Source organism: Eumetopias jubatus, unplaced genomic scaffold (genome assembly GCF_037043125.1).
Source record: "Eumetopias jubatus isolate StellerSeaLion01/CBP00866 unplaced genomic scaffold, mEumJub1_p1.0 scaffold_3, whole genome shotgun sequence".
NCBI classification, from domain to species: domain Eukaryota; kingdom Metazoa; phylum Chordata; class Mammalia; order Carnivora; family Otariidae; genus Eumetopias; species Eumetopias jubatus.
In genome coordinates, this window is record NW_028274809.1 from 85,818,975 (window position 1) to 85,845,211 (window position 26,237).

A 26,237-nucleotide genomic window follows, 5' to 3' on the forward strand; every position below is an offset into this window, starting at 1 on the left:
GCTCTGTTGAAAATTTAAAACAATCTCATCTGTGAATAAGAATTTTGTATTATACATATTCATCAAAACTTACGAATCTTCTTACATGCAGGAATCCTAATTTTAGGTTTTTCTTTTTTTTTCCTATACACACACAATCAATATATCTCATGGTATCTTCAATTTTGCCAAAATTTTCATTCTGATATTTCTCAGCTTCTATTTAGTGTTTCAGTAGCCAAATTCAACTGAGTGATTCTGGAAGAATTTTTCTAAGCACAAATGTACATTGAACTATCTTGATCCTATGTATTCCAGAATAATATCAGGAAGAAAAACCAGTTCATTGTTAAATTGTGTTTGGTCCAGACTTCTACTGTGTACAAAACAACCCATCATCATAGCGTCTCTGTTTCTGTCAGTTGTCTAGGTTTAAAACCTGACTATGTGTATATCCAAATTTTCATCAAATCTTTGCAACTTTTATTTATTTCTGGTAATCTTTCTTATATATGCCTTCTTTTCCTTTTTTTTTTTTACAAAATAGTCAGATTTTTCAGCTGGTGAGCAGCATCCAGCTACCAGATGCTTCTTAAACTTTTGCATGCATACAAATAAACTGGAAGGCTTATGAAAACAGATTCCTGGGCTCCTCCCTAGAGACTGTTTTTCAGAAAGTCTGGAATGGGACCTCAGAATTTTTATGTTTAGTAAGATCCCAAGTGAGTGTGATGCTGCTGGTCTGCAGACCATACTTTGAGTAGTACTTATTCTATAACTTTTTAGGGTTTTTTTTCTGAAAAATCTTCTGAGACTCTTGCTCCAGAAAACACACAGGCAAAAATACAAACAAATTCAGCCAATCCTTTGGGCAGTGGATCGTAAGTCTCTTGCCTATCCCTAGATCCTCAATTTCAGAATTTTGACATAGTATCATTTAATCATTTTACAGAGAGAAGAATCTGGGTCCCCAAGTGGATAGGACAGTTGCCCCAGGTCACACTTGATTGGTAGCTGAGTGTAATACCAGGACAACACTACAGGGTTTTCTGCCTCCAATCTCTTCTCTTCAACACATCTTGCCAATTATCACCAAAAAAAATTTCCTTAAAACATCATTTTCTGTTTTTCACTGCTTTCCTCAAAATTATTTAAAGGGGTTTTCATTGCTGTAGATTAAATTTTAAATCCTTCTGTAGTATTGAATTCTCTGAAATTAGTTAATTTATTGGCTAAATATGTACTGAGTAGTGTTTCTGAGGAAGGTACCATGTTAGGCAGGAGGTTGCAGGATGGAGTACGACAGTTGCCGGCCACAGCCTTCATGGGATTTGCAATGCTGGCTTACCGTATGTCCTCCCCTTACCTTCTGCTGTGACCTCCAAAGTCTTTACTGTATTCTACTCAGATTCTTCACTCACCCCCAAACAGTACCCTCATATAAGGGCTAGTGCCATTGTTAATGTTCTTCCCCTGGCTGGCCCTTCAAACTCCACATACACTGAATGAATCTTTAATGAAACCATTCCGACCATTGCCCTTTTATCTCTCCCTTCTGTAGGGAGAAGGTTACTGTGCCCCCAGCACACATGTGGTTGCATCATCCTCTCCAGTTCAGGGAATTTACCTCTTCAGTGTCCCCCTCAAGGACCGTACATCTTGGCTTGGGGTAAGATGCTGTGATGTCAGCATACTACGAGAAGGAAATGCTGGCTCTCTTATTTGGCTTTCTGGAGGAGAAAGGACTGGAATCGCTGGTTCTCAAGTCTGACCACACATCAGAATCACCCGAGGATTGTGTTTCTGTAAAAATTTCTGAAATCCATCCCGGGCACAGTGAATCAAAATCTGTGAGTTGGTCTAGGAATGTGTTTCCATGAAGGTGATTTAGGTAGAAACCACATTTAGGATCTGCTAGAGTAACTGATTCTGAGATGTCTTACAATGTCAGCTCACTCTCTTCTTACACTTCTATTTCATTCTGTTTTCTTTTTTTCTTTTTTACCATTACAAAGGTACTTATCCGTAGTCCAGAAACTTGAAGAGTAAAGCAAAAGAGGACAAAATCCAATGGCTGTCTAAGCATTCTACTTACAAATATTTACACACACATTTAAAGATAGGTCCATACTGTACACTCTTATGTTCTATTTTAATACTTACTGGCATTTTACTTGCAGAAGTAATGTTTCCTACAACACAATTTAACAAATGTATAGTATTTCATTATATGAATATGCTAAAATTTAACCTTCCCTAGGTTTGGACATACGTTAGATTTATATTTTTCACCATTATAAATAAGATTTTGGAAAGCAAGTTTGTACACAGCCTTGTACATACCTGTGAACATTCCCTAAGGTAAATTTCTAGATGTGTGGTAGCTAATACAAAGGTGTACTCATTTTCAAGCCTTTTGATACATACAGCTAAAATGTCCTCCAAGAATGTTGTGGGAGTTCCAATTCTAAGTAGCCAACAATTCTTGCCTCATCATGACCTTGAGCAGGCATTTCCTCTATAGCCAGGTGTTTTTCTATCATCAGTTCTCTAGAGGTATCATCAGCTTACACCCATATAGCATACTTCACTGCGTGGACATTGCAGCTCTTGTTAAGGTCATTAAATTTTTGTCCATCTTTCTTGTAGGTTGTCACCAAAGTTAGAGAAAAGAGAAGTAAACTTTGATGAGATGTAACACAAAAGCTAAAAACCTGAGGCAGGAGAATGCTATTTTCTGTTGCAATACCCTATCCTGGCCATCTGTTTAACAAATACCCGGCTCCAAAGAGTGCCAATTAAAACTGATGGCAAATCTTAATAACTTCTACTTGTGAATATCAGCAAGACCAACATTGTGCTACGTGTGTAGTTATCTGATGGCAGTTGAGGTACCTCCAGATTTTCCATGGATACACAGAGAGTCTCTCTCTCTCTCTCTCTCTAATACCTCAGCACTAGTGATCCAGAACACCCACTGCTAAGCAAGTATGCAAAATGGAGTGCTGCTCAGCATCGGGAAATCCCAGATCTGGGGCCAAAAGGTTTATAAATATAGTAATGAACCCTCTCGTGTCAAAAGCGAGCACTGTTTAACAGAGCAAGTAAGAACGGCCTATAGGATGCTTTGCAGCTGGGGTTATTCCACCGCGAGAGAACGGAAACTTCATGATGGTAGTTGTAATACCAGATCCTGGAAAGGCAATCTCCTTCAGTCTGCAAAGTAAACTAAAGGGAATGGCTGCTCACACATGGTCCCGATGCCACCGACATAAGAAACACAGCAACAGGAGCAGAGAATTAGGAATTTGGTGGCAGATGGAAAGGTCTGCGGGAAGTGTCCACCCAGCTTTGTTTGGCCCATATTCTAAAACAACTAGAATAAACACTTAGTGTCATAATTTATACACGTATCAGTACCAATAAATCAGAATCATGCAAACAGTCATGTTTATTATATTCTTGTTGCTTAATATTCATGACAGTAATTTATTTTTATAGTACAGTTTCACTGTTCTCTCCACCATTGCTCTGCATTTAAGTCTGGCAAGTTGTCTGAGCAGGAGTTCAGGTAACCCTTTGAAGACTGCAAAAGTTCACTACCCCGATCAAGATACTTTATTGCTCATTTAATTTTCCCCTTCTTGTCTCATAAACTTTTTAACCACCAAGATGAATTCTCTGTAAATTACATAGCAATGGTACTTTGACATAGAGAAAATATGAAGACTAGAGTCGGCATATTCTTCGGAAGGGAGCTGTACAACAGAGCTTAAAAGACATGTAAGAATATTTGAAGAACTCTAAGCAGTTAATCCTTACTTTTACTACGAGCAAAATGGGTCAAATTAAGCAGTTTCCACCTGTCTTATTCACCTACTCGCCAATGACCGTTCCCAACCCCTATGTCAACAGTCCACTGCTGCTCATTACCATAGGTTGTTAGAGGTGGAATTATATGAGACAACTGCCATAAAGCACCTTATGTTTTTATATTAGCCTGGAGTTGGCACTACAGAGATGAGTAAGAAGTGGCTCTTACCCCAGAGATGCTTAGTTCAGACCAAGGGAAGGAAAACAATATTGTATTCTTCTGTACCTAGACCCGAGACAGCATTTCTCAGTTTCATACTTAAAAATTCAACAGAGATAATTTACAATTAATCATCAGAGAAAAGACTGACAAACATATAAGCTTGGAAAATCACTTCTATAAAAAAAATTTCCCAATGAATGATACTCCCATGATCTGTATATCTTTCTGTATGTTTTCTCTGTTACAAAAAAGAGGTTAAACATTTTTTAACAAGAGGAATATCATCGAGTGTGAGTAGACACAGTATCAACTTTTAGCTATAGTTGGGCTTTTTCTGTTATGAATATGATGGGTTGAAATAATGAATTTAGTTTAGGGACTCAAAAATGAAAATACATTTCTAACACATGACATGGGAGGCAAGGCAAAGCTTTGCAGTAGTCCTGCCTTTCAATTAAATAACACCTATGATGAAAGTCATAAAAAAATCTTATGACGTTATTTCTTAATTCTCTTGCTAGAAAAGATAGTGAAGACATAGTGCCTTGTTTCTGTGCACGCTTTAAGCATTTCCTTCTCCATCTGTTAGGTGTGTTTGAATGGCACTTGTGTGTAGTTTCATATTTAAAAGTTTTTCCACTGACCCAGGCACAAGAAATGAGTACCTGAAATGTTGCTGTGGATACAGAAAGCAATACAAAATTTTGTCACTTTTTTTCTAAATTGTATGGTCGGGACAGAATCTTTTTACGAATAAAGTGATGAGCGGTTTATCTATGTATTAACATGACTCTATTAGTTTACCACATTTGTGATTCAGATTAATTCTAAAATTGTCCAAAAATCTAAAGAATTCCTCTTTGTAAATTTGGAATGCCCCTCTCTACAATTCTTCCTCCTGGCACGGTATTTGAAGTTTTTCCCCAAATGTTGTAAATTATCTCTAAATTCTCCATTGTCCCAAAGGCCTTCCAGACTGTGCTACATGGTCTTGAAATGTATTCGAGAGCCTGGATGTGCATAGATGGTTCAGATCTGTGAATGTCAGAATGCTGAGAGGAAGGCTGAATGCTAAGACTGAAACTTTTGTAATTAAACACTTGGGTTTTGGTCCCAGTTGCAGTTGTTATGTGACTCAGGTGAGCTAAGCTCTGTGCATATGCAGAAGGTAAAATGTAAAACAATACTCCCCTGTGCTGGAATCACGAGGAGACAAGCACGTGGTCCAGGGTCGCATGCACAGTTCTGCATGGAAGTTTAAAAATGCACAAACTTCAGATGAGAGGGAAATGGGTAAAAGTGACACCTGGGACTTGAAATTTAATTTCAGATTCCAATAATATAATTATATAACATTAATAAAGAGCTAATTAAATTTTGTGTTGCAGTAATAGAAAGCTATCGCCAGAATAAGGGAGGGAAGTTTATCCTGCACTGATAAAGTTATACATTTAAAACACTCCCCTGAAGTCTGATTTATGTAATGGACTGAATGTTTTTGTCCGCCCCCCCACCCCCGCCCCCCCCCGGCTCCCGCCCTTGAAATGATTATATTGAGGCCCTAACTCCCAATGTGATGGTATTTGGAGATTGGGCCTTTGGGAGACAATTAGGTTGAGATGAGGTCATGAGGGTGGGAGCCCATGATGGAATTAGTGTCTTTATAAGAAGTGGAAGAGCCCAGAGCTTGCTCTCTCTCCACCATGTGAGCACACAGTGGGAAGGCAGCTCTCTGCAAGCCACAAAGAAGGCTTCCACCAGAACCCAGTGCTGGTTCTCTCATCTCAGACTTCCAGCCTCCAGAACTGTGAGAAATAAATTTCTGCTGTTTAAGGTGCTCAGTAACTATGGTATTTTGTTAGGGCAGACTAAGCTCACCAAGAAGATTTCTAAACTACAGAGGACCACGCTTAGACAAGGGTGATCTGACTGATGAAGGGTCTGGAAACATTAATTCGTGAAAATTATTGAAAGAACAGAGAAAGGAAGGTGAACACTGGACAGGGCTTGCAGTTTAGGTTTTAGGCCTTCTCAAATATTAAGGGACTATTAGAGAAAGAGCCTGTTTGGATTCTGACATTGACCAATGTAAGTTTCATAGTTATGCTCTACTCTAGCTGCTCTGTCTTTCCCCTTTGGGGAGGGCTTTGGGTCTTCTGCTCAGCTAACACTGCTCCATATTCATTCAGGGATCCAGCTCTCAGAAGCACTAAGCATTACAAATTCAAACATAGCAGACAGGGACTTCTGAGGTCTTTCTGTGTCTAGTATTTGCTCAAGATCTTTCCATTTTTTTTCCTAAAACATTTTTATAAAGAGCACAAAGAAATAAAAATTTCCAAAAAAATTCTAAATGAGGTAATATTTCCTTCTTAGGTGCCAATTAGATATTCAAAGAATAATACACAAAAGTGTCAAAGAACAGTCTTACCATTGTGCTTAGGTAGGGACTTGGGGAAGAGCTCCAAGGATCATTGATTTCATCTGTTGGTAAGACAGTATCCACTCTCCACCAGCAGGACAGATGGCCATAATTAGGTCTGTCCATCCCTTACTTGGCAGAAGAATGGACTTGAGATCTCAGAGTCAACTTTTCACCGGCTGGACACTCAAAGTGAGAAGAAGAGAGAAAGGGGCCAAGAGCTGACTGGTTAAACAATAATCAGGGCTGAAGGGCCTCAGGCATTTGACCTTTTGGAATTTCCAATTTTATGCAATAATAAAGATGTTGCATTAAATAAAATGGCGACAGCAACTGCACATTTAAATGGAAGACTACAAGTCAACAAAAGGAGGAAACTCTCATAATTATCCAATATAATTTTTTATAGTTCATGGATTTTTAAAAATCTACTTTTGCCTTCATCTTCCAAGCATATTACTTTTACTTTTAAAACCAGCACAGCAGATGCCTGGGTGGCTCAGTTGGTTAAGCATCTGCTTTCAGCTCAGATCACGATCCCAGCATCCTGGGATTGAGCCCCTCGTAGGGCTCTCTCCTCAGCAGGGAGTCTGCTTCTCCCTCTCCCTCTGCCTACCGCTTCCCTTTTGTGCTCTCTCTCTGTCAAAAAAATAAATAAATAAAATCTTAAAAAAAAATTAAAATCAGCACAGCTGCTTGTTTTCCATCAAAGTGTACCCACTTTCCATGTGTCTGTTTCCCAAAGTGTAGGGAAAAAATACATAAGTCAGTTGTTAGGGGAAAATTCCCCTTCTCCAAATGACACTGCAGTTCTCAGCGAGGTGATTCTGGATTCTGCAGTTCCAACATGAGCAGAACTCCCCAGGCAGCTAGAGTACTCCAGGAGCCATCATGTCTATAGTTCAACTCTCCACAACAAGGCGGGGTGAGCCAAGTGAAAAAATGCCACATCTCAAGGAGCCCACCATAGTCCTAGAAGTTATTTGAAAACAATTATTTTATGGACAGAGAGGTGGAGAACTAAAGGACAGGGGCTTGAGCAAGTCAGGGCATGTGACTGTGTGTGAACCAGTTAAGAGAAAAGAGGGTAGGCATCAGGTCGTGTTCCACAGCAGGTTTTGAAAATAGCTCACAGGAGGTTAATATGAAAGTTCTCTTAAGAGAATTTTAATAATAATAATAATAATAATAGTAATAATAATAATTCTACCTTTTTAAAGCTAGAATATCATAAAATATGAGAACTGAAAAATAAAAATGAAGTATTTCAGGTTTGTACAGTGAGTACGTGTGTGCGCATGCATATGGGGGGATGACTTCTTGTTTAATATGGTTTAGTTGATAACTTTTTAAATGTTTCTCATTGTGAGAAAGATGCACAATGCTACAAATATTTGCACAGGCTGGTGTATAGATTCCCCTGCCATACCCTAAACTCCTCACCTACCAATGAGTTTATAATTTTCACAGGCTGAAACACAGGGTACACTACCAGGCAGCTCATCTCCCAACTGGGAGAAAGCTTTACTTTGTAGTTGTCTCTTCTGGTACCGCTGTGAATGTCACAGATTTACTAATACTTAATAGAAGCAAGGCAGTGTCAGGTTGGAGAAGAAGGTTGGCCTCTGGGTTATGATTAGGATGTACATCCTATAGCAAAGTGACAGACTTCGGATGAATCACACGGGATTGGGCCTGGGAATGGTTGGCAGAACAAATTACAAATGTCATGAGATACAGAAAGTGGAAGTCCCTGGATTGTGAAGCAAGACAATATCTTGTAATATTATCTTAAACATGTTTGGTAGTCTTTGGAATTCTGGAAACAAACATTAAAGCAGAATCAAGATGGTCATACGCCTCACGTAAGACAGCTGTCCCGGAGGCATGGAAAGACGTGGGAATGGACAGAAAGGTCGTTTGAGAGTGTGGTCTTAAGAATAGTCTGATTGTACTCTAATTTAACAAGACAAGTTAACATTCACTGAATACCACATGTCAGGAAAACTGTAATAAGTGCTTTGCCATGGTTAGCATTCCATTAAATTCTTTCAGTCCCCACAAGGGAGATATTTTTTTATATCCATTTTATAGATGTGGAAATTGAGGTGTGGAGGTTAAGAACTTGCTCAAGGTCTTACAGGTAGTAAATAGTGGGGTCAGCTTTTGAATAGTGTGGTGGTATGTCGTGGTATGTCGTGCAGGTAAAAACTTTAGCTTAGTTAATGAGGTAGACCTCACTGAGAAGTAAACACATGGGTGAAAATCTGGGGGCGTGCCACTGGTAGAGTAATTGGGTGAAGACCCTCAGTGCACTGGGGGTGTTCAAAGAAGAGCCAGGACACCAATGGGCTTGACTGAGATGGGTAAGGCAAGAACAGTAAATAATGAAGTCTAAGAACTTGTGAGCCACCAGAGCATGTAGGAATTTGAAGATCTTGCAAAGAACATGGCTCTTCTTCGAAATGAAATGGTCAGCCAGTTGTATTATTTAGCCTCTTTGACCAGAATGATACCGTATTGGGTGAGAGAGAGAGAGAGAGAGAGAAACAACTTAGAGGCAGCCGTTCTCCTTCTGGAGCTGTGGCCAGAGTCAGAGTGGGTGGTGGTTGGGCAGGCAGTTTTTTGGAAGACCTCTCAGTGGTGATCACAATGTGGTGGCAACCCAAGAGTGTGAAATGAGGCAAGAGCCTCAGTGTAGAATAAAAGGCCACAAACTCTCAATTTCATTAACATCTACTGATGCAGTGAACCTGATAACAGGCAATGAAAACCAGTCACTTAAATCTACCATTAGAGGAATGGCTTAAGGTAACTGTTTTCCACTAAGATATTGAGGAGAAATTCTGCATTTTGTTATATATTTTTTAAAAGCATGTCTATTCGGTTGGAGCAGGGATGCTTAGGAAGCTGACTCATGAAGGCTGACTGGCTGCTTGCTCAGTTTGCAAAGTTTAGTGCTTTGAAAGTGACCTCTTAAGGATATGGAAGAAGGAGTGCGAGTAAAAGGAGAGTTTTAAGGAAAAGCAAAAAGGCAAGCACCACATTTTCTAATGGAGCTGATATCTTACCACTCAATTAATTTCAGAGTCAAAGCCCAATTTGAATCCTGAATCACCTTCTAGTTTTACTTATAAAGGACTTTTCATTAAGCCAAATTAAGTAAATGGAGGTCCAGTTGTTTATTATCTAGCACTAAACCATTCCTACAAAAAGACACCTGTGCAAGCCATTTGGCTCTAGTCAACTGTTTTTTTTACAATTTAATTATGAATAGAATTAGAATGAGTTAAGAGACAAGCTAGGCATCAGCCATAAAACTTCTAGTTTGCTAGAACACATACACACACACACGCACTGATTAAAAAGCAACCACAACAAAAACCCCCGCCAAGTCTGTGAGAATGTTAGCTTGCAGTGGAAATGTTAGTGGAAGGGGAGTACTTGTGAAATCTACCTTTATTTTAATTTCAAATTTCCTTGAAATGGTACTGTAGAGGATATTTTTATACTCCATTAGTTGTACTTCTCTGGTTTCTTTGGGGTGACCCTTTAAACCCTGGTTTTTACTTTCTACAGTTTTAAGGCAATTTGTCACTATTATGGGTTCAATGTTTAGCAACTGTTTGTAGTCAAGTGCCTTGCAAGTTCTGTATCTTTTCTCCCAAAGAGTGTCATCATGGAGTTGATGATGCATCAGAAATAGTTTGACCAAAGGGCAAGATAAAGTCAAGAGTAAAGAAAATATTTGCAAATATACTTGACTGGCTTTTCCCCCCAATTACTTATTGAAGGCATACTTTAAAGGTAAAAATGGCATGATGACCATAGGGGGGAAGACAAAAAACATTAGAACAAGCAATAGATACTTTCTGCCATAGGGCAATCAATGCCTTTAATTTAAATCATTTTTATATGAGGCTAATGTGACTGATAGAAACAGAGGACTAGGAATTGTATTTAAGGACTCGCGTGGGGTATGCTCTACCTTTGGTGACTAACAGCCTGCATTTTAATGGTGTTCAGACAGTCTTCTGGATACATTTTCTCACAATTTGTTTTACTGCTTAATTAATCAGTGTTTACAAACACTGGGCATTAAAAAAATATATTGTCTTTAAATGCATGTGTGACTACAGCTTTTAAATTGAAGAACTGTATGGAACATCATCATTGTTTCATTGTATCACTGGCTTGCCTAATCTCTAAGTGTTATATACATATGTATCTATATATGTCTATGCATATACATAAAATAAGCATGATATATAAAATAGCCATTATAAATAATAACATATAAATATAAATACTATATATTAAAAATAAGTAATACACAATATTTACGTATATACAAAATATTTACTTCAGAAGACTGGAAAAGATGACAAAGGAATTGATATTGGAACCAGAAGGTCATTTTCATCGAGTAACTAGCATTGGTTGCCATCCCATGATGGTAAATATACAGAGCATTGCTCAGGGGTGGAAGGAAATGTCATTATTTTTGCATATAGAGGCAACTTTGGAAACTCAGAACACGATAAACCAACAAATGCAAACTCACATGTTCTAGTGAGAGCACCAAAGAGCTGAGGTGAAGGTGCCTAAAATGAAATTACCAGACAGTCCTTGAATAAATGAGCTTTGATCCGGGCTTGAGTCAAATCTCTAAGCTTACCCATCACAAATGAAAAATAACACACCTTGTAAGTAAATACACGAGGTAATTTGTCTTTAGCCCCTTCTCATCTACTAATCAAGTTACAGTGTCACTGTCATCTCGACTCTTGTGGTCATTTGGATTTGAAAGAAGGCAGATGGAAACTACCAGCCTAAGAGCTTCTGAGGCATGAAAGTGGAGCTGGTGCTATACCTGCGTATGCTAGGAGAGGGAGAAGGGTGTTGTAGGCAGAAAAATGGCTCCACAAAGATGTCCACACCTAATTCCCAGACCCTGTGCCTATTTTACCTTACAGAACAAAAGAGATCTTCCAGATGTGATGAAGATAAGGACCTTGAGATGGGAGAATGTTACTGGATTATTCAGTTAGGCCCAATGTAATCACAAGGGTCCTCAACAGTGGAGGAAGTTGGCAGAAGAGAGTCAGAAGGGGATCGCTGCCTGTGTCGGTGGAGCCAGGGACTGGAGCTAAGGCCTGCAGGCAGCCTCTAGATGTTGGAAGAGGTGAGGAAATGGATTCTCCCCTAGAGCCTCCAGAAAGGAATGCAGACCTGCAGACACTTTGCTTTTAGCCCAGTGAGACCAGTGTCAGACTTCTGTCCTACAGAACTATCAGAGAAGAAATTACTGTTATTTGTAGGCCACCGAGTTTGAGATAATGTGTTACGGTAGCAATAGGAAACTCATATACATGTCCTCTGGAAAACAGTAGTGCTGACTCAGAAAGCAGAAAGAAACCCCTGGCTGAGCACCCTGAAGCAGTCTTGGCTTGTTGCATGTTGTAATTCGATACAAGTGAAAAACTGCAAAAGAGAATACTAAGAAAACGTAAGCTTGAAATAGTTACTCATATGAAAGAGTAAAATAACATAGTGTATAGCTAAATATGTATCAAAAGAGGATGGGTGAGCAATTGGTTATAAAAAATAATAGAGTAAAAGATTAAAAATATATTCAGAGAGTATAACGTTAAAGTACAGATGCTTTTAATGTTGAGTACTAAATATTGCCAACACTGCCCATCCTTGGAGAATTCTACTTTATTTCTAACTTAAAACTCCATTATCAAAACTTCTGATCATTGAATTTAATCCTAATCTTGGTTAAAAACAAAAAAGAAAGAAGAAATTGGTTGTGGACTTATATAAGACATACAGGTCTTACATAGGAAGACATAACAGACAGGTATTTGTCAACAGCTAGTTAGTTATCCTTTGAGCAAGATTTCTTCTAAATAGTCCCCCGAAGGCAACGTATGATGATGGAAAGTATTTATGTTTTAGAGTCTGGAACTGAATGCTAAATCTAATCTTTTGAGCCATGTGAACTTGGGAAATATTTTATGACTCGCTTTACTCCTCTGAAGAATTTATCTCTGTCAAGTTATTGATTGAGTACCTAATATAGAGTAAGGAAAATGCTATCCTAGTTAATTCTTGCAGTAACATTACGAACTAGAAATTCTTTTCCACAGGATCTTTCTACTTCTCTAGTATCTCTTGCTTTGTTATTTTGAGGGTTAAGTGAGATAATTGTGAAAAATGACAACAAGTTTTTCTCCTCTCTTTCCCTATCCCAGGGACTTGGGGAAAATGCAGACGTTAAATCAGAAAAGACAATACTTGTCTCCATTCTTTGGATATGTACAGCTACCAGAATGAATAAAATAGGAAAAGAGGTAAGCTTAGTACATTTCCTAGGATTTAGATATACTGGAAATGTCCAGACCCCCTGCAGGACTTTAGCCCCAAGATTGCATCACAGATCATAAAACTCTAGAGCCGTGTTTTTGTCCTGAGTTCACATTTAGAGTACTAATACTGCTTTCAGCAAAAGTCATTTCCAGGGAATTAAGTCCTTGCAGTCAGTGGGTTAAATCCCCAAGAAATAACCTGCAGTGACCCAGTTGCACTGACCTCAAATATAGAATTTCAGATCAATAGCTGCACTACTTGGATTCTGAAATATAAAACAATCTCTTGTGTTTTTGTTACCCCAATGAGTGTTATCAGACAGGGGATCGCTATGGCAATTACAGGTTTTTCTCATATTAATATTTGTGTTTGGTCCAAAAAGAAACTATTTAAAAAAGTAAATGCCTTCTGTTCTTTTTTCTCGGAATATGTAATGATGACTTTCAAACATATAATGAGAATTAACAGTAATTCCAATGGCACAAGTGGTCATTAATTGCTTGTACATGAAATAACATTTCCTCCTCAGAGGGCAAAGCATTCCAGTTGGAAGTAAAATTCCTTTTGGTCTATTCACTTTTAAACTCTGTCATGAAAGGATAACAGATCTCTCAATCTCTCCTAAATAAAAATGTTAAGCCTAGGATTGAGGGTAATGAAAGAGAAAAGGGAAATAATGTTATAGCGACATGAACCGTAACACTGACTGACATGGTGGTGTGCTAGTGTTTGACCAAAGAGCAGAAACCACTTCAAGTATTTACACAAACAGTGGGAATTAATTTGATGCAGGGAACTGGTTACCCATGTGATGAAGAAGCTGAGAGCCCAGTAAGGAAGAGTGAAGTAACAAAGAAAACAGCCCCTGCAGGAAGCTACTACCAGGCTGGACCGGCAAAGAGAGGAGATTCTGCATCACTAGATGGCAGCTGGAACCAGAGCAGGCCTCTCCAGTCAAAGCTGAAACCATGGACAAGATGGACCCTCAGGTAGAGAAACTACCTGAGGCAGGTGGGTGGGCAAGGGAGAGGGGGTGGAGAATCAACCAGCAAACCAGCTGGTCTTTTCCCTCCCTCTCCCTCTGCTCTGTACTTCCAGGGCCTCCACTGGCTGTGGCAGCAGGAAGCCAGCCCTCAAGAGCACCTGTGAAATGTAGCTCGCTGGGGTCAACCCTCCTAGGTTACAGAGCACAGAGTGAGGGGCAGAGATCGGATGACCGAGAGGCCCAGAGCCAGCATGGATGGACATTTTCGCCATGAATTTCCTTTACCTGGTTGTTTCCTTTTCAAAAGAAGGCCAAGAACTCACGGGCCGGTCTATTGAAAATTGGTTTTACTCCTGATTAGATCATTTTCTCCCTACCCACTACCATACTTCTCATAATGGACCTGTGCGCTCTACAGCTGGTGTTCTTCCCATGGTACCAATTCTTACTTTATCTTTTAAGACTGTGTAGATTTTATAGGAAGCAGTGAGAGGTACAATAAAACCCATCGCCCCTTTGGGGCTGGATATAAATGTCTTTATAGTTTTGAAAGATTTTTTACTCGATTGGTACACAGTGGAGTAAAAATACCTACTCTGGTGTAGTTTTACCATTGCCAAAGGGGGAGTGGCCATTCTCTCATTGCTTAAGGATATTTAAATATGAACTACAACCTAGAGCCGAGTTTAGTTGAGTTTATAACACCAGAACTGACTTCAAGATTCTGCTAAAACACATGGGTTAGTAAACTTATGTCTCTGTCCAACATCTTGATATAGTTCTCCACCATACAACCCTGTTGGTTAGTCCTTCCATTTTACATAGTAAGAAATAATAGGTACTGTTTTGAGTTAGGTGAAGCAAGGCAGTTTGGTGGATTCTCCTTGCCTTAAACAATGAAGGAAAAACTACCTCCTTGTTTCTATATTACATTCTCAGACAAAGCTCAACTGAAGAAACACTGTTAGCATCTGTACGGTGTCCTACAGTTTTAAAGGACTTTTCTTAAGCACTATCTCTTTCGTTTTTGCCATAACCCATTTTATACATGTTGCCGAAAACTCTTTCAATAGCCATCTGTCACGATAGCATGCGGCCACTTCAACTCTGCCTTGTTCCATTCTGACTATGCCAGTGTTTCTGAAGTTCTGTTAAGTGAGGGTTGAGTCTACAATAGTGCAGGGATGGTCCTACTCTTTGGAGAAATTCAAAGGACATGCCCTCACATGCCCTCTGAGGGCCCTCTGCTTCCCCTATCTCTCAAGCTAAGGGAATGACTTGCTTTGTATCTTTAGAATCAGGTGAACTAAAGGAAGCTTAAACAATGGGTTTCTATATCACAGCCCTCAAATCAGCACATGTACAGGTATGTTTACAAATAACATAATCCTCACCTAAAAGTCTGGAGGCCGTAATGTGAAATTTGTATGACTTCTTTAAAGATACATAATCGAAATAGGTACTGAAATGCAAGTTTCCTGACTTCTTACCAGAACACTGTGCTAACACTGCCAGTAATCTTTCATGCTCGCCAGCCATGTTCCAAGACAGAATGTCAGAATAAGTTGTTATGGAAATGCATGCTTATTTATTATTTTCTTTATTCCTCCTTTTAAAAAGTTGAGCCTGGGAACCATAAAATACTGTTCTCCTTGAGAAGCAGAAAGCTCATGAAATAAAAAGACGGGGGTTAAGAGGCCCAGCCTCACCTCAAAACCCATCGTTAAGAGAACCTGCTGCTATATTCAACAAGAGCAACAATGACAACAACAAAATCCAACGTTGTGAGCACACAAGAGAAAGACCTTGGGGAAATAACTTTGCTATATTCCTCTTGATATCATTTGGTGACCAGAACTTTAAACAAGTATGAAGACTTGTGAAATGGGCCACAGAATAAAGGGCATATTGAGGGGCTGTTCTCCAACATGGGCCCCCCAAACCCCTACGCCCACTAATGGGAACACTGCACACACAGCCATCCTCTATCAGACTTCCTAAACAGAGCAGTTTTTTTTTTTCTTGGAGATTTTTCTCGTTTGGACTTTAATTAAGCTCCTGCAAGGCTTGCAAACTTTTTAATTTTACCTTTCTTTCTTCTTTCTTTTTCCTCCTCAAATCAGCTTTCTTGCCAGGAAACATTTTTTAAGCTGCCACAATTATAGTAAGTGTACCCTAAGATACTAAATTTAGATGTACTAGTAGTTGCTTCTCGAAGCATCAATAGCAAAAGTTTCCTTGCATTTGGAAAGATTTTTATTCATTCACTCATTGATTTACTCATTTTGACTTAAGTGTGTGTGTTCTGAATGCAAAAACAATAGAAAAAGAAGCTTCCTGGAGTGAGTGTACAATGACTACTGGTTAGTATGTGATATAATTCAACCTCCTACAAAGTCACCAGCTTAACCAAAGAAACCTGCCAGTAGTTAATTTAATATCACACTGTTCATAAGCAAATTGTAGCTATTTACTAGTATTGGTGGGTGGAGGGTGAGGGAGCCTCGAGAAGGCGATGCCTGAGTTGATGATTTAACACCTCTTTAATGAAACAAAATGAAAGTCACTTAAGTTCTTTTTCAAGACCCTTTTGTACCCAAACTCCTTGCCAATCCCCAAACTCTGAAAGGTAGGTGCTGAGAATGCCAAAGGTGATCCCTTCGAAACTGATTCCGTGAGAAGTTATTTTCATTTGAGGAGTTTTTAGTTGAAAAGCAACCACTCTAAATAGGTTACCTTATTTTTTTTTTAAACCAAAAACCAAAATCCAAAACAAAACTCAGATAATATTGCAGGGCCAGAAATAAAAATAAGCCATCAAAAACACAACACAGCAAATGAAACATGTGGAGCGTTGGGGGTCTTATCATCTCCACGATCACTATTCTTGTCCTTCTTATTGTTTACTTAATAACTCCACGCCACCAGGTTTCTCCACCAAGCGCTCCAGTCTGTGAGGTTACTTACTGATCGCTTCCACAAACCGCTCAAAGAAGCTGTAAGGGAAGAGCGGCTCAGGCAGCTCCCGGAAAAACATCTTCAGTGCTCCGGTGACAACGTGGATGTCCTCCCACTGGCTGTCGTCCAAATTCAGCTTCTCTTCTGGGAAAACACGAGGAGAAATGGAACAACTGGTTTTAATGAAACAATTACAAGACACTAATTATTATGTTAATGTTTGCCTACTATCATCAGCAACCGTTAACAGCCTTCTGCACCTAGAGGTTTGGTGCTGTGCTTGTTTTTTTTTTTTTTCCCCTTTTTCCGTAGGAAGGGAACATTTTCAATGGAATACCATCTGTAGGAATGCAGCTAACAAAAAAACAAGAGACACAAAGAGACAGTGCCATTGACACAGTATGTCAGATACATTTATTCCCATAATGCATCAGTATGAAAATTAGCATCACAGCTCAACATGATTCAAAGCTATTTGGTTTTGAGGCCGAGGGGCTAAGAGTTGCCAATGATGGCCGGCTCAAGGGACCGGCCTAAAGGCCTTGCTGAGCCAACAGGAGACATATGCTAAACATGGCAATAGAAAATGAGTTATTGCTTTACATGTGTTAGCCTTGCTATGTACAAGGGAATAATGGGTAACACTTTTTTGCTTTTTTTTTTGCTGAATATAAAGTCAGCAAGGAATAGAATACTGAGTGAGAAAGGATATTAATTCCTTCTTACTGCTTCAAAAATACCTTTTTTTTTTTTTTTTTAGTTTTCATCTCAGCGAGGAAAATGTGCCCAGCAACAATATTAGACAGACCCCTGTTGGCCTACAGAGGCTATGCAAAACTGTCAAAAATGATAACACACTAAAGACAAACCACAAGTGCTTACCAGCTCCGTCTAGAAACAACAGACATGTTTGCTTGGGAAGCTTGAGTGAGTTGAAACATTTAAATACTAAAGAACATAAATGCCAAAATGAAGTTTTTAGAAGAAATAAGGAGACGCTGGACAATTATTTTCTTCTTGTTCGCCCTCAAGAGGAAAGTCTGGAATCATTCTTCCCCAAGAAGTGGATGTGGCAGGGTCTGAAAGGGACATCTTTACACACCACTAAAAGGAAGCAAGGCAGAAAAGCATTGCTGTTCTATTTGTCTTTGTAAGCATGCAACGTGAAAAAGATTTTGAATTCTGGGCTGAATAGAAACTAAAGTTAATCGTTTTAAACAACCTGGGAGGGGGAGGTTAACTGAAAAGCCTGGTATCCTGGCCAGAACTTCACAGGTATCTAGTCCACCGGAATTTTGTTTCTTTCCCGATGTCTTGGGTTCGCATTCACATGCCCCCTTGGTGTCAGTTTTATGAGGCAGAGGAGAATCTGCACCAAAAATGTGAGAAAAGCTGAGAATTGTCACTGTGGGGAATCTCTGCACGGGCTCCTTTGTTAATAGTGTTCGTGTCCTTTTAAAATCTTAGCCAAAATCTTTATCAGATCTCTTTTTCTAAATGGACTACTATCTCCAGGGCTGGCAAGTGACGTTCCTGTTCAATAGGACATTTGCAAAGAGAAGGAGAGAAGGTGCATCTGTTTATTTCAGATGGGCTATTTTCTTCTTCCCTTTCAGTCTTCATTCTTACCTCAGTCATAACACAATAATATGATCCACAACAAAATCAGCGGAGGAGACCTTCTTTCTGCCCTGTAATCATTTTTGATTGATTGTATTTCAACAATTAGTCTTTTATTTGGCTACATACTATTGAAATAGGCCGACAGCATCTTAGCAGGCCAGCTTTAAACAGTCAACTGTTAACAATAGCATCAAAAAGGGAGACCTGATGGGGTTTACTGTCACTTTAAAGAACGGGGTTTTCACATTGTTGAAATCTGTCAGATATTTTGAAATGTCCCTCTCACTATGGTGCCACACCCCCTGCGTGCCCTTATAATAAAATTGGTTTTACTCCTGATTAAATCATTTTCTCCCTACCCACTACCATACTTCTCATAATGGACCTGTGCGCTCTACAGCTGGTGTTCTTCCCATGGTACCAATTCTTACTTTATCTTTTAAGCACTTTGCTGCTAAGATCTCATGCAGAGTGCTTATGTTTTGTTAAGAGCTTCATTCTTAGAGAAATAGCTTAACACATGTTCTAAAAATGTTGTACAACTTATTGCTTAAAACACATTTAGAAAATGTATAAGTACTGTAGCTTTGGCACTGAACTTTAAGTGGAAACCTAAACACACACACACACACACACACACACGTGTGTTCTCACACACACAACTATCTTTACCAAATATTTGTCAGAAAAGTCCAAGACAAAATGCCATTCTGATGCACAGGTTCAAGATTGCCAAAAGGAAGTGTTCAGTAGGTCAAAAAAGAGAGTGGTTTTATCTGGAGCAAGAAAACAACAAGAACAAACAATGGCTTGATGACTGATATTTGTCCCCTCCAGATAAACATCAGTTAATTCAAGTGATTGTGAAAATGGGATATTTCAATATACATAAAAAAGAAAATATCAATAAATACCATTTGATGATATGCACTTGAAATGACATATTGATATTATTGACTTGTGTTACTTAAACTAGCATTCCTACTATGTAGTCTTCACTTAAAAAAAGAAAGCAAAACAACGTGTAGCTCTCTACAAGTAGCTTAAATAAATAGTATGGCAAACAGTTGGAAAGAATCTTTTGAAATATAAAATCTAACTTTTATATTAAATTTTTTCATAACCAACCAAGTTTAAGATTACTTGTAAACCAGAGGGCTTTAAGGAATATTTTCCAAGGCCATTGCGATTTATTGAAACATGCAGTTATGTCCATATACAAAATGAACTGACCATAATTGTAACTTGGTTGTAACACATATCATTATCATATGTGCTGCCGAAGTGAGCACAACAGGTATCGTTATAAACACATTTGTATTATTTGATAGACACTGTATAAATAAACCGTTAGCGGTGGTGACGTCTTACGCTTCTCCCTTTTTTCAACAGAGCAAAGTTTCTCAACAGTAAAGCACTATTAACACTTGGCACTAGATAATTCTTTGTTGTGGGGTTTGTGCTGGGCATACTAGGATGTGTGAGAGCATCAGTAGAAACTTGACATGCTGGAGTCCAGTACTGGGAAGAAGAATGGCTGAATCATGACATCTCGCAATCCTTACTCTGATAATCGTGCTGATTTCTCCTGGCCTTCTAATTAGGTTTTCTTAAATTCATTTTGGTCATGGCTTTTGGCTTAAAGCATAGAAACAGAATTGAAGATGGGTCAAGCTCTAGAATCCAAACACTATGTGACTTTTATGAGATCACCAAGACATTTATCTACATGTTGGAATAAGGCCATCTTGAAATGCCCTTTCTTGTGGGATCTTTTGTGTATTTTATTTATTTTGAGTAAGAACATCTATATCAAGCTGATTATATTTGAAAGAAAAAAAATAGATAATTACTATTAGGAACAGTCTTTCTTAAAATGGAGAATTAAAAGATGCACCTTTGATAGTGACAGCAGATCCTGGTAATTTCCTCGGGAAAAAGGCACGTTTATTAGTTCAATGGCCACTTTCCTCAAATATTGCCCTACAGATTGGTATAAACAGAAGTTGCAATATCTGCTCTGATTTTAACTAAACTCACTGTGCTGATTGAAATGTGACTGCAGATAACTTGAACTATCCAGAAGCGAGTAGTGACATAAGAGTAGAGAGGTACTTCTTTGTGTATTGAAGAGCAAGTGCGTGTTTACCTTGTAGTTTTCTCTAGGCACTTTTAAAGCTTCTTTCCAACTTTCTTTTACTGTTGTAATAAAAAAGAGGAAAAGACACCCCAACTTTCCCCAGGATGTGGGGAGAAGAGCTCTGATTTTATTAATATAGTGAAAAGAATCTATTACATTGTAAAACTCTCATAAAGGATGTGGTATCTGCTTCCAGGGCAGATGACCATTCGGGAACCTTATTTGAAAGGCCCAAATGAAAGAGATGCCAGAGGGACTACCGATCTGAAAAATAATAATGTGTTTGGCCATCAAATCAAACTGGAAGATTAGTTATTAAAGTGGATAAGACACACTGTTTATCTATAAGGACATAGATGATCTTCAGTGTAGCACTTAAGGGAGTGGATCAAAAGGAAGTTGGTTGAATCATTTGACTAGCTCAACCTTTCCTGTTGTGTTGGCCCCTTAAAGTGACAGTTCAGTGTGATTTCCAGCAGATTAGACAGCTTCCAAATTCTCAAACCCCCCAGTGATGTAAACCCTGTGTCAAAAGTAGCATCCTTCTGCTGCACTCACTCCAGCCCCTTCCTACAGCATCTTGGGACTAACATGAGACTTCAGTGAGGATGTTATTTTAGAGAACTTGACCAAATGGACAGTTAATTTGTTAGTTCAGTTGATTCGTATTGAATAAACATAGATGGAATAGAGACTACATACCGGGGCTGTATTGTGTGCTTTTCAAAGCCACAACTGTTGAAGCTGTTTTATATTCGTCAGAGGAGAGGGTTTCACCAGGTGCTCAGAAATACTATTCAAGTGAATATAGACTAAGTTCTAGACATTTTACATCTTATGTCTGTTCTCTAGAATAAGACCCTATTGATCCTTGCAGACAAGCAAGAACAAGCTCCGAGAATAAACATATCACCCCCAAAAATGTGCAGTGTGTCTGTTATGGGCTGACTTGTGTCACCCTCAATTCATACATTGAAGTCCTAACCCCCACTACCTTGGCATGTGACTGTATTTGGAGATGGGACCTTTAAAGAGGTAATTAAGGTAAAATAAGGTCATACTGGGTGCACCTTAATCCAGTATGACTGACGTCCTTGGTCCAAAGAGAAGATTAGGACGCAGACATGTACCGAGGGAAGACCATGTGAAGAAACAGGAGGAAGATGCCGTCTACAAGCCGAGGAGAGAGGCCTCAGAGTAAAGCAACCCCGCCAATACCTTGATCCTGGACTTCTTGCCTTCCTAAATATGAACAAATAAATTTCTGTTGTTTGATCCCACCCAACTCTCAGTCTGTGGTACTTTGTTATGGCAGCCCTAAAAAATGAATATAATGGCCAAAAGTTTGCATAAAGAAAGATGTCATGTTCCTGGATCGTATCTAAATATTTTCTTAACACACAGGCTATGCCCCACTTATGAAATATAATAGACAGCAGAAAGCTGTTTAGGTTATTCCAGATGAATAAAATAATTATCTAGATTCAGACAACGGGTTTGAAGCTAGAATTAGTTGGATAATAGCTTGCCTATTTAGACGCAACCCAACTATTTCAAATGATTTGCTCTCTAAACATGCAGGATGCTCTCTATCTTGGCCTCTAGACAAAGAATAAAAATTATGATTGCCATTTTCTTACTCATTCTTTTTTCCAGCTACTACTTCTAAAGTGCAAATATTTCATTGCTGTTATAACCTCAGACACAAAATACTGGGGAACATTTAAAATGTTCTCAGGAAACACTCAATGCAAGCTAAATCAACTTTCTACAGCCATGGTATCTATCAAATAAGGTGGAAAGTGGTTTTAAATATGAAACTTTATATTCCAAAATCAAAGAGATATGGTCCTTACAATTTATCATAATAACTTCCAGGAAGCTATGAACAGGCCTATATTTAAAAATGCTTACTTTACTGTAAGAGAACATGGTTGGATCTGGGCAGTTTTGCCACCTGGCCTACAAAATATAGTTTTGTGTGGCCAACTTAGTAAGAAAGAAGGAGGAACCAAGGAAATAACCAGAAACTCTTTAAGATACTAAAACTAAAAACAAAACAAGACAAAAAAACAAGTTTTTATTTCTTAATGGGATGTTTTGGCATGCCATGTTGGCTTGCTTTCTATGTATTTCATGTTGTGTATACTCCTTTGCAAATCACTTAGGAAGCCCAAGGCAAGCAAATAATGTCACAGGCTAATATAAAATATCTTTAGTTACTCTCTTTGAAGGAAGTGAAACAGACTTCTACTATATCCAGCACAGGAACTGGGTCAGGAATGAGAATGTCTTATTTTTATTTTTTCTCAGATTTCATTTGAATGTAAATAATAACATAATAAATAGGTACAACTGAAACTTGTGAAGCAAGCACCACAGATGGAAAGTATAACAAACGTGTCATTGCTTCGTGCATTTTTAATTTATAATGGCATACCATAAAACATCTCCCCATCATCACAACTCCATGTATAATGCCACCTTATAAAATGATGTTATTGACATTATGCTTCTCTCCAGGCTTTTAGACAATTTTTGTCTGGGCATCTGAGGAGAGGTAGCCCTGTTCAGAGTCTAACAACAACACCACCACCCAAAAAAATGAACTGACTTTATTTGTGAGGATCATACATTTAAAAAAATGATATATTTCATGGTCCCAATATATATTTCTTTAATTCCTTTCATACTCAGAGCTTCCAACACTGCTCTTATTTCCATTCTGTCAAAGGCTTTTTGTGCTCTGCAGACACCATACACAATGGTTCATTTTATTTGACCGTCTTCTCCAAACAGAATCTGAATTTGTTTGAATTCCATGGATGATTTCATACATTACATACTCCAAAGGGTAGAGAATCCGTAGGATTACATTTCAACAAAGTCATTTTTGAGTTTCCTTCGTTATTGGCTCTAAATTTCAACACCATTGCTATTTGTTCCCTCAAAGTTATATTACATTTGCAAATATCAAGCAGAAGATCAGGTCAAAACATATTTCATAATGATATCTGGGAAATAAATACAACTAAATCCTATAAATGCCCATCTACAGATAACATTTTTATTGTAGGTATACGCACATGTGAGTGTCTAATGAGACTGTCACGTCGCCCTCCTAATTTTGTGTGAGAATTAAGTGAAGTAATGTATGTAAAAGATTTAGTACAGACTTGTTATAACGTTATTAGAAAATTTATCTGGACATTATCTTCTTGGTCGGCTGGACTTTGGCAAATGTTTCCAGAATCTAATATAATTTCTAGCTTTTATAATTCCCTTTACTACGTGGTTGATGTTTGTGGGGTTAGAAATGGTATCATTTAGCAGGAAGGACTGGGGTCTTTGCTAGTTTAGAAGTCTCCCATCTGGAAATATTTCGTCAGGAAAATAGAAATAAAAGGTAAACAAAATTGGTAGATTAAGACAGAGCTACTCTCACTTGTTGAAACCATTTTATTCCTAGATAAGATATCAATTAAAGATAACAAAAATGAAGAGAGTGTTTTGGCAATCATTGAAGAACATTTTCCCCCTAAATTATCTTGATTAATTGATTCATGGGCATAGTTAAATAAATTTTCTATTTCATATCTCAAGAGCTGCCAGTTCTTCAAATAAATAAATAAAAATTAAAAAACAAACAAACAAACACAAAGGCACAAGAAGTCGGAGTTGGCAGATCTGTAAGTTTTACAACTGTGTGCATAAGGTTAGGCAGAATAGCTAGATCTCTATGCATCAGTTTCTTTGTGAAACCACTGAATAACACAATCTTCTTAATTCTGTATCTGTGCAATGTTTTCAGTCCAGAATAATGATATAGATTTTTTCATGAACCTATTATCAATAACTGGTTATTTTGTTTTTTGAATGAAAAGTTTTAGAGAATTTTTTTTTTCCACCTCAAAAGAGAGTCTGCCTGTCTGACTCCAGGGGCCTCCAGCTTTCAAAGATATGGAGCATAAAATCACCCTTGTGTCCCTTTCTTCCATAACGTTGGAGAATCGTAATTCATACAAATAATTCACAATGTGGGCTGTTTTCATTACAAAGGAGCTATAAAAAGTAGTTGATAAAAATTGTCAAAACACTTGATAACATACTTGAAAAGTTACATTGTTTAATATGAAGAGTTGTGGTGCTTATTGCTATTTAGAAAATTTTATTTATTTTATTTTGAAATGGAAAATGTATTCACACAATTTAAAGTTTAAAATGCATACTGCAAAAGTCTCTTTCTAGTCTATCCCTAGTTAGCTAGTTCACCCATAGAAAATCCATGTTATCAATTTCCTATGTATCCTTTTAAAGCCATTTTCTATACTCAAGCTACATTACCCTCCACCATCACTTAAAACATAAACAGCAATATAATCTATGTACTGTTCTGCAACTTGATTCTTTTCCCTTGATAATATATCATAGAGATTATTCAAAATCAGGACATAAAGAGCTTCCTTGTTCTTTTTTTAAAGTTGCATAATTAATTTTATGGATGCACAGTAATTTACGTAGTCAGTTTTCAATTGTCGAATATTTTGCAAGTGCTAGTGTAAGTTATCTTGTTCTTAGATCATTTACATCTAAGTATAAGTGTGTACTATGTGCACAGAACAAATTCTTAGACCTAGAGTTTCTAGATCAAAGATTGTGCGTATATCTAAAATATTGATAGACCTTGCCACATTGCCCTCATAGCTAGTGCACCAATTTATGTTACCATCACAATATTTGAAGACTATGATTCATTGGGAACATATACTCATTACTGCCTGTCACTCTTCTCAGATGTTCGTAAATTGTGCTTTTACTTGTATAGTTGAAAAAATACTAAATAAAGAATAAAATAAGGAGAGATATAGAGACTTAGACTAAAAATACACATAAAAATCTTGGTGAATGAAGTGAAAAATTTTGACTATTTAAATGACAATAATGGGTAAACAATTGATGTTTAACAAACATATACAAACAATAATAACTACAAATAAGAAAGTAAGCCCCAATAACAATAACTCTTTTCTGCAAGATGAAATCAGACAGGGAGAACAAGCCATAAGAGACTCTTAATCATAGGAAAAAACTGAGGGTTGCTGGAGGGGAGGAGTGTGGGGGGATGGGGTAACTGGGTGATGGACATTAAGGAGGGTACGTGATGTTAATGAGCACTGGGTATTATATAAGACTGATGAATCACTGAACTCTACCTCTGAATCTAATAATACACTATATGTTAATTAATTGAATTTAAATTGAAAAAATAGTAAAAAAATAAAACACCAAAAACAGTAACTGTTTTCTGATAAAATAAGATACTAAATAGAAGTAAAATCAAATTAAAAAGAAAGAATGGGTATGCCAAAAATAAATAAAGGAATGGAATTCCACCATGTATGTCAATTTCAGCAATTAGTAGTACAGAGTCAAATGAATTAAGTATTGATCAAAGTAATTAACATATTCATTCATTAAAACAATTTGAGACAACTACTAGATGTCAATGCTGTGTTAAGTGCAAGAAGTATGAGAAGAAAGGTAATTCTAAGGACAGAATGAGGATTGCAAGATGTTTCAGAAATGATATAAAAATCTCTTAAAGTCCTGACAATTCTCAAGTTCTCTTTAACATCATAGCTAGGATTGTGCTATCTTTAGGGAAGAAGCTACCCCTTTTAATTTTCTATTTGTTTCATCAATACAAATAAATGCTCAA

General features: G+C 37.9%; 1 protein-coding gene across 3 annotated transcripts in view; it reads right to left on the reverse strand.

Annotated features, from left to right (window-relative positions):
* Nucleotides 1-26,237, reverse strand: part of ARHGAP15 (Rho GTPase activating protein 15) — a 604,646-nt gene that overhangs the window by 116,225 nt on the left and 462,184 nt on the right. For all 3 annotated transcript variants that reach the window (XM_028123793.2, XM_088021728.1, XM_088021729.1), the window contains exon 12: nt 16,765-16,899. In XM_028123793.2, coding sequence (XP_027979594.1) covers nt 16,765-16,899 — 135 coding nt within the window. The remainder of the gene's footprint in view (nt 1-16,764; nt 16,900-26,237) is intronic.